Genomic DNA, 15764 nt, shown 5'->3' with positions numbered 1-15764 from the left:
CTAGGCTTCAACCTTTGGGCTTCAGTGTTTGTCTTTGCAACACCCACTTTTAGCAAGAATTCTGTCATGTCAGTTTAGCTTGAGTTCTTGATATATGATCACTCTCAATATCTAATTAAATTCCTCATCCACCCAGGTGGTATCTGATCACTCTGGCCAGCCCTCAGCAAGAATCCTGTTGGTCAGTATAGTGAGAATTCCCCCCTACCCTTTATGTCTCCTCTTTGTAATTTTCCATGAACTGACCACCCCCCAACCCCAACTTGCTCCTTGCCTATAAATCCCCATTTGTTCTTGCTATATTTGGAATTGAGCCCAGTTCTATACTGAAGTCTCTTTCCCCCTATTGCAATAGTTCCTGAATTTAAAAAACAAAAAACAAAAAACAACCCCCTCAACTACTGTTCAGCTCTGGTTTTCTTTAACATCACTCAGGGGTTCACATTCTTGTCCTCCTGACTGTGGACAGTTTTTCTTAAAGCTGGGCCCTAATTAAAGTTGTAAAGTGAAAAGGAGAAACAGCAATAAACCCCAGAGCTGTTGGCTACAACATTATAAATGGCTTTGGTGCAAATGAGCATCTTCCTACAACTGGAATATAATTACCCTCTGTGCCTGGCATCACATATGGGGCAATCAGAGAAGGGATAATAAAAATGAGGATAACACTGACCCCACCCATGGCCGGAGGTGAAGGGTTGGGCGGCGGTGGGAGAACAGTTAGACCTGGAGACAGGCTCACACACAGACACACAAACACTCTTCTCCCACGTACTCAACCCTAAAGACAAGCTCAGAAACACCGCCCATTATGGATAAACTCCTGCGATCTCTGGGATAAGAACACAGTTACAGAAACGTCATGCCCAAAGTCAGCCACAGTTCCTCACACACCCACAATCACTCTCCCATTCTTGGCGTGACAGACCCACAATTTGTCACACAACGACCCACACTCACGGGGCGTGACTGAAAATACAGACGCTCACTACACCGACAGAACCCGTCGTCCCGTGGTGAGCAAGTACAAAAGTGTGCAGCGACAGTCACACACACAAACCGCCCCACCTGAGCATTCAATAACAGTCACGGACGTGCGCAGCTTCACCATTCCCTCACACACAGTAGCCCAGAGTCATTTGAGCGCCCAAGATCGCCCAGGGTCGCACATAGCGCTCCGGGTACCCGCACCTGCAGCTGCGGTCACCTGTAGCGCAGGCGCGATGTCTAGGCGTGCCTCGGGGCCCTCTGGGAAATGTTGTTCTTTCCGCAAAGAGGCCGAGGCGCAAAGCGTTCTGGGGTTCGTGGTCCGCGGGGTCGGAAGGAAAAGCTGAGCTGCTAGTCCAGGTTCCTGCAGCTGGAGTTTACCCAGCCGAGCTCGGGGTCCCGCGCGCCTCAGTCCCCGCCCCGCTCCGCCCCGCAGGGGATTCTGGGAGGCGACGTCGCTGGTCTCGGGTCGTTGGGCGTGTTTCCAGAGCCAGCGGCGCCGGGAGGTGAGTAGGGCCTGGCTATGCGCGAGAGCCAGAGGGCAGGGCCGGGCTTGGGGTGGACCGGCAGGGAGCGGGATGGAGACCAGGAGGGCGCCGCCGAGGAGACTGTGTGACAGGCTGCGGGTGTGACAGGGTGTGATCTTCTGTGTCACCGTGTATGTGATTGTGCGCGACTGTGACCGTCTGCCTCCGGTATAAAACTCCGAGTCTGTGTGTGTTTGTGCGTGACTGTCTCCGCAGGTGTAACTGTGTTATTGTATATGGGTTTGTGAGAGATTGCGGGTGTGACATTGTGTGTGTGTGTGTGTGTCGCTGTGTGGGTGTGTGTGTGACTGTGTTTGACCCCTTGTCCCTGTGGATGTAACTGAGTTTGAATGTGTGTGACAGAAGGTGTGATTACGTGCCCATGACCATCTATCTCTGCAGGTATAATTTTGTGTGAGTAATTGTGGCAGAATGTGTGACTTTGTGTGGTATGTCACTATGCATGAGATTGTGTGTGACTGTCTCTCTGTTGGAGTAACTGTGTATCATCATCTCTATCTTTGTGTTAATACCACTGTGTATGTATGTGACATTACAGTCGCAATTATGTGACCACATATATGTGTGTGATTGGGTGAGAATTTGTATGTGTATGTCAGACCTAGTGTGTGATTGTGAGACACAGAAAGATTAAAATTACTCACCCACATTCACACAGTTACTAAGTGACAGAATCAGGACTTAAGCCCAGGCTATTTGGCTCCAGAATCCTTGCTGTTAAGTGCTAAACTCTCTTGATCTTTCCCACGCTGTGAGGGTGAAAAATGGGGGCCCTGAGTTCTGAGGGTGTTGGAGATGATTGTCTGTGGTCTTGGACTGGGACCCTTCTGGACATGGAACTTAACCTGGGTCTCTTCGTTTGGTCCCATTGTGAGTAACAGAACCCAATCTAAAGGCACTGTAGTGAAACCATCCTCATATTGGCTGCTTTTGGGGGAGGAAAGCCCAACCTGAAAACCCAGTCTTCCTCTCCTTAGGCCATGGAGTTTGAGATTTTAGGTTTGTCCTTGTCAAAACTCTTCCATGTTTGGTGCTGAGAGAGGCTGATCCATGGCTCTTTTTCTCACATACCAAGTGAACTAAGTGTTTGGTTCTGACTTTACGTAACAAAGAAAAATGCACTCATTTCCTTTTCAACTGTGTGTGTAAAATCTAAGTGGCAATAAGGGTGGCACTTCTCTATGCCAGGAGTTGGCTCAAGCAATCTTGACAGTGAGGAAAGGTTCTGACAGTTGGGTTGATTTGCCCAAGGTCACGTAGCCAATGAGGAAAGGAGTGGAGAGTCAGTGTGTGTCTGGGGGTCTATATAAAGCGCAAGTCTTTCCCAACACCTTTCAGAGACTGATGGTTCATCTCAAACTTGAAAAATATTATTCAGATGATACACAGCGATTTGAAACAGCAATTTAAAAGCTATTTCTTTTATGCAGGTGCTACTTAGAGCTCCCAGGTGCTGAGAAGACTTCACTGATTCTCCTCTTGGGTTGCAAAGGCTTTTATGGACAAATTCAAGCTGCATTGCACTAAGGAAATAATTTTCTTACAGATTGAGTTGGTTAGTGCAGAGTAGCCCAGAATTAGGGGGTTGTATATCTTAAATTCTAAGTCAAACACAACTGTCTTTGTTTTCAGAGTGAAGAAATGTTGGCTCTGAGAAGACAAGGAACTTGTTTCAGGCTGTGCAGTTTCTTGTTGGTTTGGTATTGAAATTTGTCAGTGTTTGCCTCAGGCTGAATTTCTGTGGAGTAATAAAGGTAACACCTGCTGCCTCTGAATATGCTTCTCTAAAAAACATATAGCATTGATTTCTCAGGTTATGTTGAATATTTCCCATACAAACATTGTGGTCTCTTGAAAGAGGACCAGTCTTTGAGCCACACTGCAGTTTGACTCTTATGACTTTGAGTTAGCTGTTTAAGCTTTTTGAACCTCAATTTCACTTGGTGGTAAAATGGGGATAATAATACCTACCTTTGCAGTTTTGTGAAGGTTAAATAAGATAATGACATACACAACATGTGTAACATTGCTATTTATATTACAGGAGCCACAGTAAGATTTATTTATTTGTTTATCAAATATGTTTTTAGCACTTACAGTGGTTCTGGCATTATTCTAGCACTAGAGATATACCAGTGAACCCAACAAATCCTGGCTGTCTTAAATCTTATACTATTGTTTGGGAAGACAACAGTTAACAGAAAAAAAAAAAAGTAACATGTCCAATGATGTTAAATGCTAAGAAGAAAAATAAATCAAGATAAGGAAAAATAATAACTGGAAGGGAGATTCTCTTTAGGTAGAATAGGGAGGTCCCTCCAATCTTGTAACAATTGAGCACAGATAAGAATGAAGAGAGGGAATGTGCTGTGTCCAGGCAGAAGGAAAACCCAAGGCCACAGCCTTGAAAAAGGAGTGTGGACAGTGTTTGAGGAACTATAAGGAAATCTGTATGCCTGGAGTGGGGCGAATAAGTGGGAGTAGAGTGGGAAATGAGGTCTAAGGGGCAGCCAGGGCTAGATCATAAATTGTCTTATTGGCGATAGGATGGACTTTAGATTTTGTTGAGTTCAGGCTGTGTGTCCTTAATATTAGTCAGGACTTCAGGGGTTAAGTTCAACTTTGGCCTTTTTTTCTCAGATCTTGGAACGGGGTAGGGCTGGTCCATGTAAAGAAACTAGGGACCATAAAGGGGCAAAAAACTCTGTGAGTCTCAGATCAGCAACATAGGGCTGCTCTGCCATTTTTTTTTTCTTGTTTAACTCTCCCTTCTCAGGACTTTGTTCTCCAAAAGAGAAAACTGAAGAAGGAAGGAAGAATGGCTGTTGGACTATGTAAAGCCATGTCCCAGGTAAGTTGATGTTTTCACTTTGTTTCCAGAAATTCCACATCATTTTTCAGGACTTTGAGACCTCAGAGAGAGTCACAAGTAGCCCAGTGAGCACTCTCTTCACTTCTCTCTCTCCACTATTTGTTCATATAATCCTTCTACAAAACATTTAGTTGCTTTTTTTACTCAGTGTTGTGCTTAAATGTATGATGGAACAGAATTTTTCCTCTTTAGGTGGATCACGATTTGTTGTGTTGGAGATGAATGCAAGTGAAATAAAGGATGGAGTGTGATTATCAAATAGGGAGGTCAAGGACGGCTTTTCTGAGAAAGTGACAGTTGAGCAAAGAAAAACCTGAGTGAAAGTAGGGAGTAAGTTTTGTGGAGATCTGGGGAAGAGCTTTAAAAATGTAGAAGGAATAGCAAGTACAAAGTTACTGTGGTGGGAGCATGTTTGATATGTTCCAGGGATAGCAATAAGCCAGTATCCTCAGAGGGAAATGTGCACTGTGAGATCAGAGCAGTAGCTGGGGACCAAATTATGCAGGCCCTTAAAAGTCATGACCAGAACTTTGATTTTTGTTCTAAAGGTGAAGGAGAACCATTGGGGTGTTTGTGATGTGATTTGATTTATGTTTTAAAAGGAAAATAAATAGCAGAGAAGTAAGAGTGGAAGCAGGGAGGCCAGTCAGGAGACTGCTGCAGTAATCCAGGTGGGAGGTGATAGCTGCCTGGACCATGGTGGTGGCATTGGAGCTGGTGAGATTCTGGGTGTATATTGGAGATAGAAAATATGGGATTTGATCAGGGATTGGTTGTGGAGTATGAGAGGAAGAAAGAAATCATGAAAGACTACAGAGATTTTTGACCTGGGCAATTGTGTAAATGGTCATGCCATTTACTGAGATAGGAAGACAGGGTGGGATGAGATAAGAATCAAGAATTGAGTTCTAGATATATTAAATTTGAGAGACCTGTTGGATATCCAAGTAAAGTATTGATTATATATCTAGAGTTCAAGACTGGAGATGTGAATTTGAGAGTCATTAGTGTATTTAAAGCCATGGGACAGGATGAGATTATCTTGAGGGTAGGGTTGTGGCGAATGTAGATAGGAAAGAGGTCCAAGGACTAAGATTAAGGCATTCAATATAAGAGGCTGACAAGAAGAGGAGGAACCAGCAAAAGAGACTAAGAAGGACTGATGTAGAAGGAAAACCAGGAGAGTGTGGGTCCCGGGAGTCAATAGTAGAAAGCATTTCAAGGAGATGATCAACTGAGTTAAATTCTTCTGAGAGAGACTGAGGAAGATGCTAGGACCATATGGGAGTACTTGGCAAACAACATTTTTTAAAAAATTTCAGGGTTTGGTGACCTTCAGGGACGTGGCTCTAAATTTTTCCCAAGAGGAGTGGGAATGGCTGGACTCATCTCAGAAGGATTTGTACAGAGATGTCATGTTGGAGAACTACAGGAACTTGGTATGGCTTGGTAAGGATATGTATCCCCCATAATTCAAATCTTCCCTATGAGGTGTTTTTGCTTCCTCCATTGGGAATATCTAGGGCATCTTAAATGCTCAGCTGGATTTCTACCTCGTGTTCCCAGGAAATTATTCAAAGTAGTTTCATAGAGCTATAAATGAGTATAGTTCCCTTTGCTCTAGAATGATGGTTTGGGATAGCAGCATTAGTATGGCGTGGGAATTTTTTTAATTGCAAATTATGGGGTCCCACTATAGACCTACAGAATCTTGGAATAGGCCTAATAGTCTGGGTTTTAATGAGCCCTCCAAGTGGTTCTGATGCCCATTAAATTTTGAGAAACACTGTGGCTTCTGATTCAGTAGGTTTGGGTTGGGGCAGCCTGAGAATTTGCGTTTCTAATAAGTTCCTAGGTGATGGTTCTTCTGCTCTAGTACTTTGAGCACTGCTGCTATGAAAGAAGCTTTGTCTTTCTCATTCTCCATTCAAGCGTCTTTCCATTCTCTGGCCCTTCCTCTAATGTCCTTTCTTGCCTGATGACCAAGAGATTGAGTCTGGGTCTGGAACAGCAATAGCAAGTTGATTTGTTTATCTGTCTGTCTTGCTGGCTCTCATTTTTCTTCTCCTGTAAACAGGACTTTCCATTTCTAAGCCCAACATGATCTCCTTATTGGAGCAAGGGAAGGATCCTTGCATGGTGGAGAGAGAGATGTCAGATGGTCAATATGCAGGTGAGTGACGGGGAACAGGGAGGGCTGTTGTAAGGTGACAGCCCAAGTCGTCATAAGAAGACTGCCCTGCATTTGAGGAAGCTGTCCTGGGCTTCAGGAGGTCATTTCCTCTCTATTTCTATCAAGTTATATTCTCAATAATATTTCTACCTATACCCTGAATCTTGTTCCTTTTAAGTTCTTCTTTCCCCTTTATGGACAGAGTTATATACATTTCTAGATTTCTTTTTAGAGTTTTTATTTTTATCAAAGTTATGTATGCACATTGGTTGAAGAGACAAGTCTTTTATAAGGCTTATTCCTTTAAAAAAGGAGGTCTCTTGCCCTGCTTCCCAGTTTCCCTGTCCCTAGAGGGATCCACATTCTTTACTTTTGCAGCTTCTTTTGGTGTTTCCTTCATGTCTCTAATAAATATGTTTATGTTGCTATTTCTTGATTGTTTTTTTCAGATTTAGTCCTTATCCAATATCTTCACTAAGAAAATAAGAATTTAGTACTTTCTTATCCTGAATCCAACATGTGTGTGAGCATGCACGCGCACACAGACAATTTCTGTCTTCCTATCTCACCGATATCATAATTTTTAAAGTTTTATTTATATTTTTAATTGAGGTGTAGTTGATTTACCACGTTGTGCCAATCTCTGCTGTACAGCAAAGTGACTCAGATATACACATATGGACATTCTTTTTTTTTTATATTCTTTTCCATTATGGTTTATCACAGGATATTGAATATAATTCCCTGTGCTATAAGTAGGACCTTGTTGTTTATCCATTCTTCATAATAGTTTACATCTGCTAATCCCACACTCCCAGTTCTTCCCTCCCCCACCCCCTCCCTCTTGGCAACCACAAGTCTATTCTCTATGTCTATGAGTCTGTTTCTGTTTTGTAGATAGGTTCATTTGTGCCTTATTTTAGATTCCACATTTAAGTGATATCATATGGTATTTGTCTTTCTCTTTATGACTTATTATGGTAATCTCTTAGTTGCATCCATGTTGCTGCAAATAGCATTATTTCGTTCTCTTTTATGGTTGTGTAGTATTCCATTGTGTGTGTGTGTGTGTGTGTGTGTGTGTGTCTACCACATCTTCTTTATCCTTTCATCTGTAGATGGACATTTAGGTTGTTTCCATGTCTTGGCTATTGTGAATAGTGCTGCTCTGAACATATGGGTGCATGTATCTTTTTGAATTATAGTTTTGTCCAGGTATATGCCCAGGAATGGGATTGCTGGATCATATGGTAATTCTATTTTTAGTTTTCTGAGGAACCTCCATACTGTTTTCCATAGTGGCTGCACCAACTTACATTCCCACCAACAGTGTAGGAGGGTTCCCTTTTCTCCACACCTTCTCCAGCATTTGTTATTTGTAGACTTTTTAATGATGGCCATTATGACCGTTGTGAGGTGGTACCTCATTGTAGTTTTGATTTGCATTTCTCTAATAATTAGTGATGTTGAGCATCTTTTCATGGGCCTGCTTGCCATCTGTATGTCTTCTTTGGAGAAATGTCTATTAAGGTTTTCTGCCCATTTTTCGATTGAGTTGTTTGTTTTTTTGTTGTTGAGTTGCATGAGCTGTTTGTATATTTTGGAGATTAAGCCCTTGTCGCATCATTTGCAAACATTTTCTCCCATTCCATAGGTTGTCTTTTTGTGTTTTTTTTATGGTTTCCTTTGCTGTGCAAAAGCTTGTAAGTTTGATTAGGTCCCATACCAATATCTTAATTTTTATTGAATCACTGTTCAGTGTTTACATTATTATGGCTATTAAGTGCTAGTCGTAGCTGTGCTGTGCATATACCAAGATTACTTTTTCTGTACTTTTTATTTTTCTTGGCATTAATAATTATCTGGGGTTTTGTCTATTTTTTTCCTTAGTTTTCTATTTACATATTCCTAACTCAATTCTTAACTCCCGATCAATTGTTTAAATCTCTTAAGACACTCAGACACATTAGGTTATCTATTGATTTTATCTTCTTGGAGAAATCTCTCCAGAGTCTTCAGATATGCTTCACTCTAGACAAATGGCTCATTACATTTGCTTGCATTCTGTTTGGGTTTATCTAACGTTTTCTCATGATTAGATTGAGGTAGTGCATTTTTGAAAAGAGTGCCACAGAAATAATGTTGTATCCTTCTCAGTGAGTGCATCATACCAAAGGATTGATAATATTGATATATCTTATTATCAATGATGTTAATTTTCATCACTTGGTGAATGTGGTATCTGCCTGGTTTCTCCATTGTAAAGTTACTATTTTTCTATTTATAATTAATAAATATTTGGGGAAGATACTTGATACTATGCAGTTTCTTCTGAAACTTTTGCCCACTAATTTTAGCATCCACGGCCCTGTTGGATCTTGTTTGCAACAATTACCACTGTTGTGGTATTGACCTAATGTTGACATTTTTATTTCCTTCTTTTCTTTACACATATTAACTAGGATTGTTCTGTCTGGAAGAGCTGTTTCATCTCTCCCATTTGTTTATATATTAAAATATTTCTTCATATTTATGGAATGATGGTTTTTTTTTTTCCTGTGAGTTAAAACTACTGTATCATTATTTTGTTGCTCAAAGTGTTCCAGCTTTGACCATTGGGATCTTCTTCAAGTTGGTTCCTATGACCTTTTAACATGCCCCACTTCGTGGTTCCAGGTATTCCAGGTTCATCTTGTTTTCCTTTCCCCAGCCTTGAATCAACCACTTCTCCAAGGAGCCCTGGTTCCTTTTATTGGGAAATGATGTTTAGAAACCAAGGTCTGGGTACTAGGTGTACTTATTGCTACTGGAAGTGATTTCTTCTAGGCCCTCACAGCAGATTGAGCTGGAAAATATATGTATGTATACCAACACACACTTCTAGACAGACACACACTTCTATATTTATTTCTGCCTCTATTTTTTTTTTAATATATTAAATTATTGGTTTATATTGATACCCTGATTTTAGTCCTACCCTCCACAGGGTTTATCATAGCCTTTCTCCTTTACTTACTTGTAATTTCTTCTTCTGACAATGAGAAGCAATGTATTTAATTATTTGCTCAATTTAAGTATACACACAAAGTAGTTTCAGAATTTCTAACCTATTCCTATTCCTCTGTGAGAAATAAATTTACTAAGTAGATTACATTATTTGTATTTAGGTACATATGTACTTTTTTAGTCTTAAGTATTCAGTCAAAAACTATTTTCCAGAGTTACTTAGGTTAGTTTTTCTAGGTTCATTTGTTTCTGTTGATTCCTATTACATCCTGATTGATTTCAATTTTTTTTTTGTATCTGAAACATTACTATGCTCCTAAGAATCAGACCTTTACAAGAATGTATCCTCAGTAAAGTGTTGCTCCCTCCTCATCCTTACTGTCTTGTTTCTGTTCCCTACTTCTTCCTGCCCCTTTCTTACCCACCCCTTGTAGATCACCAGTCTGTATTTTCAGGTTTGTCCTTTTTATGTTTCTTTTGCACGAGTGAGCAGATATACCTGTAGATTTGCATTTGTTCTTTTCACTTAGCTATAATGACATGGTTTGAACTGCAAGGGTCCACTTATATGTGAATTTTTTCAATAAATACTTACTACATGATCCGAGGTAGGTTGAATCCATGGATGCTGAACTGCAGATTCGGAGGGCTGACTGTAAAGTTATACCCATAGCCCCTGCATTGTTCGGGGGTCAGCTGTACAGGAAATCACTCCATATGAGTTCATGGAGAGCTTCCTCATTTTTCTAACAGCTGCAGAATACTCCATTCTGTGGATGTTATGGTAATTTATTCAATACTCTATAATGTGTGAAATTTTAGGATGTTTGCAGTAGTTTACAATTACAGACAATGCTGCAATAAATAACCTTGTAAATATGTATGTTCCTGTTGTTGAGGCTTTATTTTCAGGGTTGTTTCGTAGATGTAGGATTGCTAAGTAAGTGCATATGTAGTTTAGGAATTGCCAAATTTCTCCCCAAAATGTTGTACCTGTCTGCTTTTTTATTAGTTTCTTATGGCTGCTGTAACAAATTACCACAAATTTAGTGGCTGAAAACAACACAAATTTATTATCATATAGCTCTGGATCCAGGTCAGAAGTTGAAAATGGGTCTTACAGGGCTAAAATCAAGATGTTAGCAGCCTGCCTTCCCTCTGAAGGCCCTTAGGGAGAATGTTTCTTGCCTTTTTGTGCTTTCTTTAGGGCCTTTATCATCTTTTTATTTTCAACTTTGTAAAATCACCTTGTTTTAAACGTGAGCTTTATATGCAGTATAGAATTGAGTTTTGCTTTGTGAACCAATCTGGATATCATTTCAATTTAATAGGTGAAAGTCCAACCACGTTTTTGATATGTTTGGGCTTAATTCTGTACATTGTTTTGTGTTATATTTTCTGATTTTTACAGTTTTTAAAAAAGACTTTAACTTGTCTGTTTTCCTAGGCTTTTTTTTGGTCGTGTAATACTACAGTTTTTATAATAATTAGGAAGATTCTTCTTTTGTTCTAGTGCCTTCACGGTTATAGTGCTCTGTTTCTTTAGACAGTATTTATTCCTTCTATTACTTGATTGGTCAGCTTTAAAAACTAGCCTTTGATTTTTTTACCTGTTATAGATGAGTCACTAAGTAGCCTTGTTATACTCCCCACCTTCTCTTCCCAAATTTTGTTACTTGTATGCTTTTTACATTGTCCAGGCATATTATATTTACATGCCCTTGTGTCACATTTATCCCAACCTTTCCTTTTGTCTTAATTCTGTAGTTAAATATATTTAGTGTTTTCCACTAGGTCATTTTGCTGAAATTTCTCTGGACATCTCTGGATTGGCTGAAATCTGCTGTCTAGCAGTTTCCTCAAAAAGAGTTCATGCAAACAATGTCCCTCTACGCTCTACCTTGTTCATAATTGGCCATTCTTTCCTTAAGTTGCTTATAGTATAGTATTGGTGTTGAATGTTGTTACAAAGAAGTCTGATGCCAGCTTGATATTTTCCCTTTATGTATAAGTGCCTTTATATTTTGTTCTGACCTCCTAGATGGTTCTTTCTTTCATTTTAAAGTCATTTTATCAGGACATGTTTTAGTCTTGACCATTTTGGGTCACTTTTTCCTGGTAGATAAGTTCTCTCTCAGGATGGAAAGTCAAGTTTTTATTTCTGGAAATATTTTTTTCTTTTTTTACTGATGAAGTTAAAAATATAGGAAAGTATAGAGAATAACATAATAATATAGTAAAGGATTTCCTATTGATGAACAATTTTTGTATTTCTGAATTGCATACTTCATCATGTGTATTATTTATTTAATATACTGCTTGATTCAATTTTTAATATTTAAGAATTTTGCCTGTTATCCATGAGATTGGTCTTATACAAGAACGGTAAAATAGATCAGTGGAACAGTGAAGAATGTACAAAAATACACCCATGTATATATGAAAACTTAGTATTAGATAAAGGTAGTTTTTCAAATTAGTGATGCAAAAAGATTTTCTTAAAAGTTATGGATAATATTTGTATAATATTGGGTTTTGGAAAGTCTTTCTTAAAATGACATAAAGGCCAGGCTCTATAATGGAAAAATTGGAAGATTTGAGTTCATACAAATTTTTTAAAAATTTTATCAGAAGCATTATAAATGAAGATATGTGACAATAAAATTATAAATGAAGATGACATGTGATTTGAGGGAGAAAAATGCTCATAAAGCCTTAATGTCTTAAATTTATAATGACTTCTATAAACTACTTAAAAGAAATGCCAGTGTAATTAAAATATATGCAAAGTACGTGAATAAGGAATTCACCAAAGAAGAAACCACAAAATATATAAAAGGTACATAAATGTATATGCAAATGCTCAATTTTATAATCAGAGAATTGCAAATTAAAACAATAATGAGGTACTCTTTACTTGTAAGGGCAAAGATTTTTAGAATAATGTTAGCCAGTGTGAATGAGTTCGAAGACATATTTCATGTGGCTGACAGGAATGTAAATTGATAAAAAAAGTCAGAACCATGACTTTCTCCCCTCTTTCCCCCAAGTAAATTCTTTAATTTCTTCTATAACAGTTTTCTTTCTCCTTGCAAAGGTAAAAAGGAGACATTTGCTTTCTTGATATTTTTCAGAAGGGGACTCTTTGTATGAAATCAAGGCATTATCTCCAAAACGGTACATTGATGAAGAGGAAATATCCCAGGGGATGATAATGGAAAGACTTACAAGTTATGGCCTTGAATCCTCCAGTTTCAGAGAAGCCTGGAAATATGAGGGTGAATTTGAGCAACATCAGGGAAATCAGGAGAGGCATTTCAGGCAAGTGACAACTCTTAAGGAAATCTCTGCCATGAAAAGAGACAATGAATATAATAATTCTGAGAGAAATGTTCTCTTGAACTCAGTACTTTTAACACAACGGAGAGTTCCCACAGTAGAGCAAGTACATAAATTTGATATTTATGATAAAATGTTCCCCCCAAATTCAGTTCTAACTGAACATAAAAGACTACATGCTGAGAAGGAATCTTTGATAGGTAATGAATGTGAAGAATTCAAACAGAGTACATACCTTAGTAAAGATGCAGAAATTCCTCCTGGGGAGAAACATTACGAAAGTAATGATTTTTCAGATCTCTTAAGTTTCCACTCATTACTTACTCAACATCACACAACTCATCTTGGAAAATTATCCCATGGATACGTTGAATGTGGTGCTGCCTTTAGCTGTTACTCGTTCTTTACTCAACCTCAGAGAATTCACAGTAGAGAGAAACCATACGCATGCAATGACTGTGGAAAAGCCTTTAGCCATGACTTCTTTCTCAGTGAGCATCAGAGAGCTCATACTGGGGAGAAACCATATGAATGTAAGGAGTGTAACAAAGCTTTCAGACAGAGTGCACACCTTGCTCAACATCAGAGAATCCACACTGGAGAGAAACCCTTTGCATGCAATGAATGTGGGAAGGCCTTTAGCCGTTATGCCTTCCTTGTGGAACATCAGAGAATTCACACAGGAGAGAAACCATATGAATGTAAGGAATGTAACAAAGCCTTCAGACAGAGTGCACACCTTAATCAACATCAGAGAATTCACACTGGAGAGAAACCCTATGAATGTAATCAATGTGGAAAAGCCTTCAGCAGACGCATAGCCCTTACTCTGCATCAAAGAATTCACACAGGAGAGAAACCCTTTAAATGTAATGAATGTGGAAAGACCTTTGGCTATCGCTCACACCTTAATCAACATCAGAGAATTCACACCGGTGAAAAGCCCTATGAGTGCATCAAATGTGGGAAGTTTTTTAGGACTGACTCACAACTTAATCGACATCATAGAATTCATACTGGAGAGAGACCTTTTGAATGCAGTAAATGTGGGAAAGCCTTCAGTGATGCTTTAGTTCTAATTCATCATAAAAGAAGTCATGCAGGAGAGAAACCCTTTGAATGTAACAAATGTGGGAAGGCCTTCAGTTGTGGCTCATACCTTAATCAACATCAGAGAATTCATACTGGAGAGAAACCTTATGAATGTAATGAATGTGGGAAGGCTTTCCATCAGATCTTGTCCCTTAGGCTACACCAGAGAATTCATGCTGGAGAAAAACCCTATAACTGTAATGAATGTGGGAACAATTTTAGCTGTGCTTCAGCTCTTAGACGACATCAGAAAATTCATAATAGAGAAACTCTCTGATTATGTATAACAAGTATAAGAAAGAAAACATTTAGTCACCATTCAGTCCTTATTAAATAAATAATAGTGAGTTCTTCAGTTAGTAATTCTATGAATGTAGTACCTATGGAGAAGCCTTCAGTTCATGAGCATCCCTTATTTGAAATAGCCTGAGTAGTAGACATCTATTACTTCTGGATCTGTTCTGTACCCCATTTGAGACTTACCTCACCCTCAATGCATATCATTCTGATGAAATTGTTTAATCAGGGAGAGCAGTAGATTGCTCATAGGCAGGCCAATTATTTTCTTCAACCTCATGATAGATAAGGGATTTACAAATGTCCCTGTCTAGACCAGTAGAGTCCTAGGGGGTTATTGTTATGGGTAGTAAGAAAAGATTTTTTTTTCCCCACCCCAGAATTGCAAGTTTCAAGGATTTAGTAAGGTTAAAAACTCACCAGTAGCCTTTTTGCCACCACATGAAGAAAGCCTTCCCAGGATAAATCCAACACAAAGGAAAACTGAGGTCAGAGACAGAAATCTGAGGGTGCTGTTTGATCTTCTGGATCCAGTCATGTCTGAAGTCTACACCATTTTTTACTTTTTCATTTTTGTGATCCAATAAATTTTCTTATTTCTGCTTATGTTAATTTGATTTGGGTTTTTGCCTCTTGGAATCAGAGTCCTGACTCATACACGCCATGTTTGCTACACATGTGAGAAAGCCTTAATCTTTTATATGGCATAATTGTTTATCCTGAGTATAAACCTCATAAGTATATGAAAGTTAAATACACAGCCTTCATAAAGCTGAGAGAATTGTTACATTTTATTTGTTGATAAAAACTAATTTAGTATTCATTAGTCTGTTTCACAATAAGGAAGAATTTTTAAAAATTCACTAGTAAAACTTATTACCAGTCTTTCTCATAGGGAATTAAAATCATTTGTGGCAGTGACTCACTATAGACCTTTAAAGAAAGACTGGCCAGCTAAGAGAATAATGGATCCATCAGTTTAATGAATGGCTCTTCATCTTAAAGGAATTATTTGATTTTCTACTTTCAGTGTAGGTTTAAACATATCGTGTGATAGAATAAGATAGAATTGTAAATGAGGTCTTCTTTTGTGGGTGGGTTGTAAACTTGGTTTAAGAAGTTTATGGATAACTTCTTTGGAACTGGACATATTAGACATTTCTGGCAGACAAAAAGAATGAGCCATTTTCAACTAATGGTTAAAGTAAAGCAGTTGGAGCCTAAAATTTTTAGAGTATAAATCATTACTATTCAGAGTAATGAGGAACAGGAAGGTGTGGGGCAGTATATTCCTCTTTTATCTGAGTGGATATACGAAGGTAAACTTTAATATGGAGACGTTGCCACTTTGAACAGTTAGAACCAGTTATAATCTTGGGCATTGTCTGGAGAGCATCTATAAAAACAGATCAGGACAAATGAATTATGAAAAAGTGAAGGATTTACATGT

At 38.8% G+C, this 15764-nt stretch overlaps 1 protein-coding gene across 1 annotated transcript; it reads left to right on the top strand.

The window, feature by feature from the left end:
- The first annotated feature begins 1313 nt into the window (after window positions 1–1313).
- Window positions 1314–14926, top strand: ZNF527 (zinc finger protein 527). Its single transcript, XM_059906254.1, has 6 exons — window positions 1314–1493; window positions 3168–3289; window positions 4312–4386; window positions 5730–5856; window positions 6485–6580; window positions 12721–14926. The coding sequence occupies exons 3-6, from the start codon at window positions 4354–4356 to the stop codon at window positions 14292–14294; spliced, it is 1830 nt and encodes a 609-aa protein (XP_059762237.1). The 5' UTR covers window positions 1314–1493; window positions 3168–3289; window positions 4312–4353; the 3' UTR covers window positions 14295–14926.
- The last annotated feature ends 838 nt before the right edge of the window (window positions 14927–15764 follow it).

Source organism: Balaenoptera ricei, chromosome 19 (assembly GCF_028023285.1).
Source record: "Balaenoptera ricei isolate mBalRic1 chromosome 19, mBalRic1.hap2, whole genome shotgun sequence".
Classification (NCBI taxonomy): domain Eukaryota; kingdom Metazoa; phylum Chordata; class Mammalia; order Artiodactyla; family Balaenopteridae; genus Balaenoptera; species Balaenoptera ricei.
Note: the sequence above shows the minus strand (reverse complement) of the source record. Positions and strands in the feature narration are given on the sequence as shown.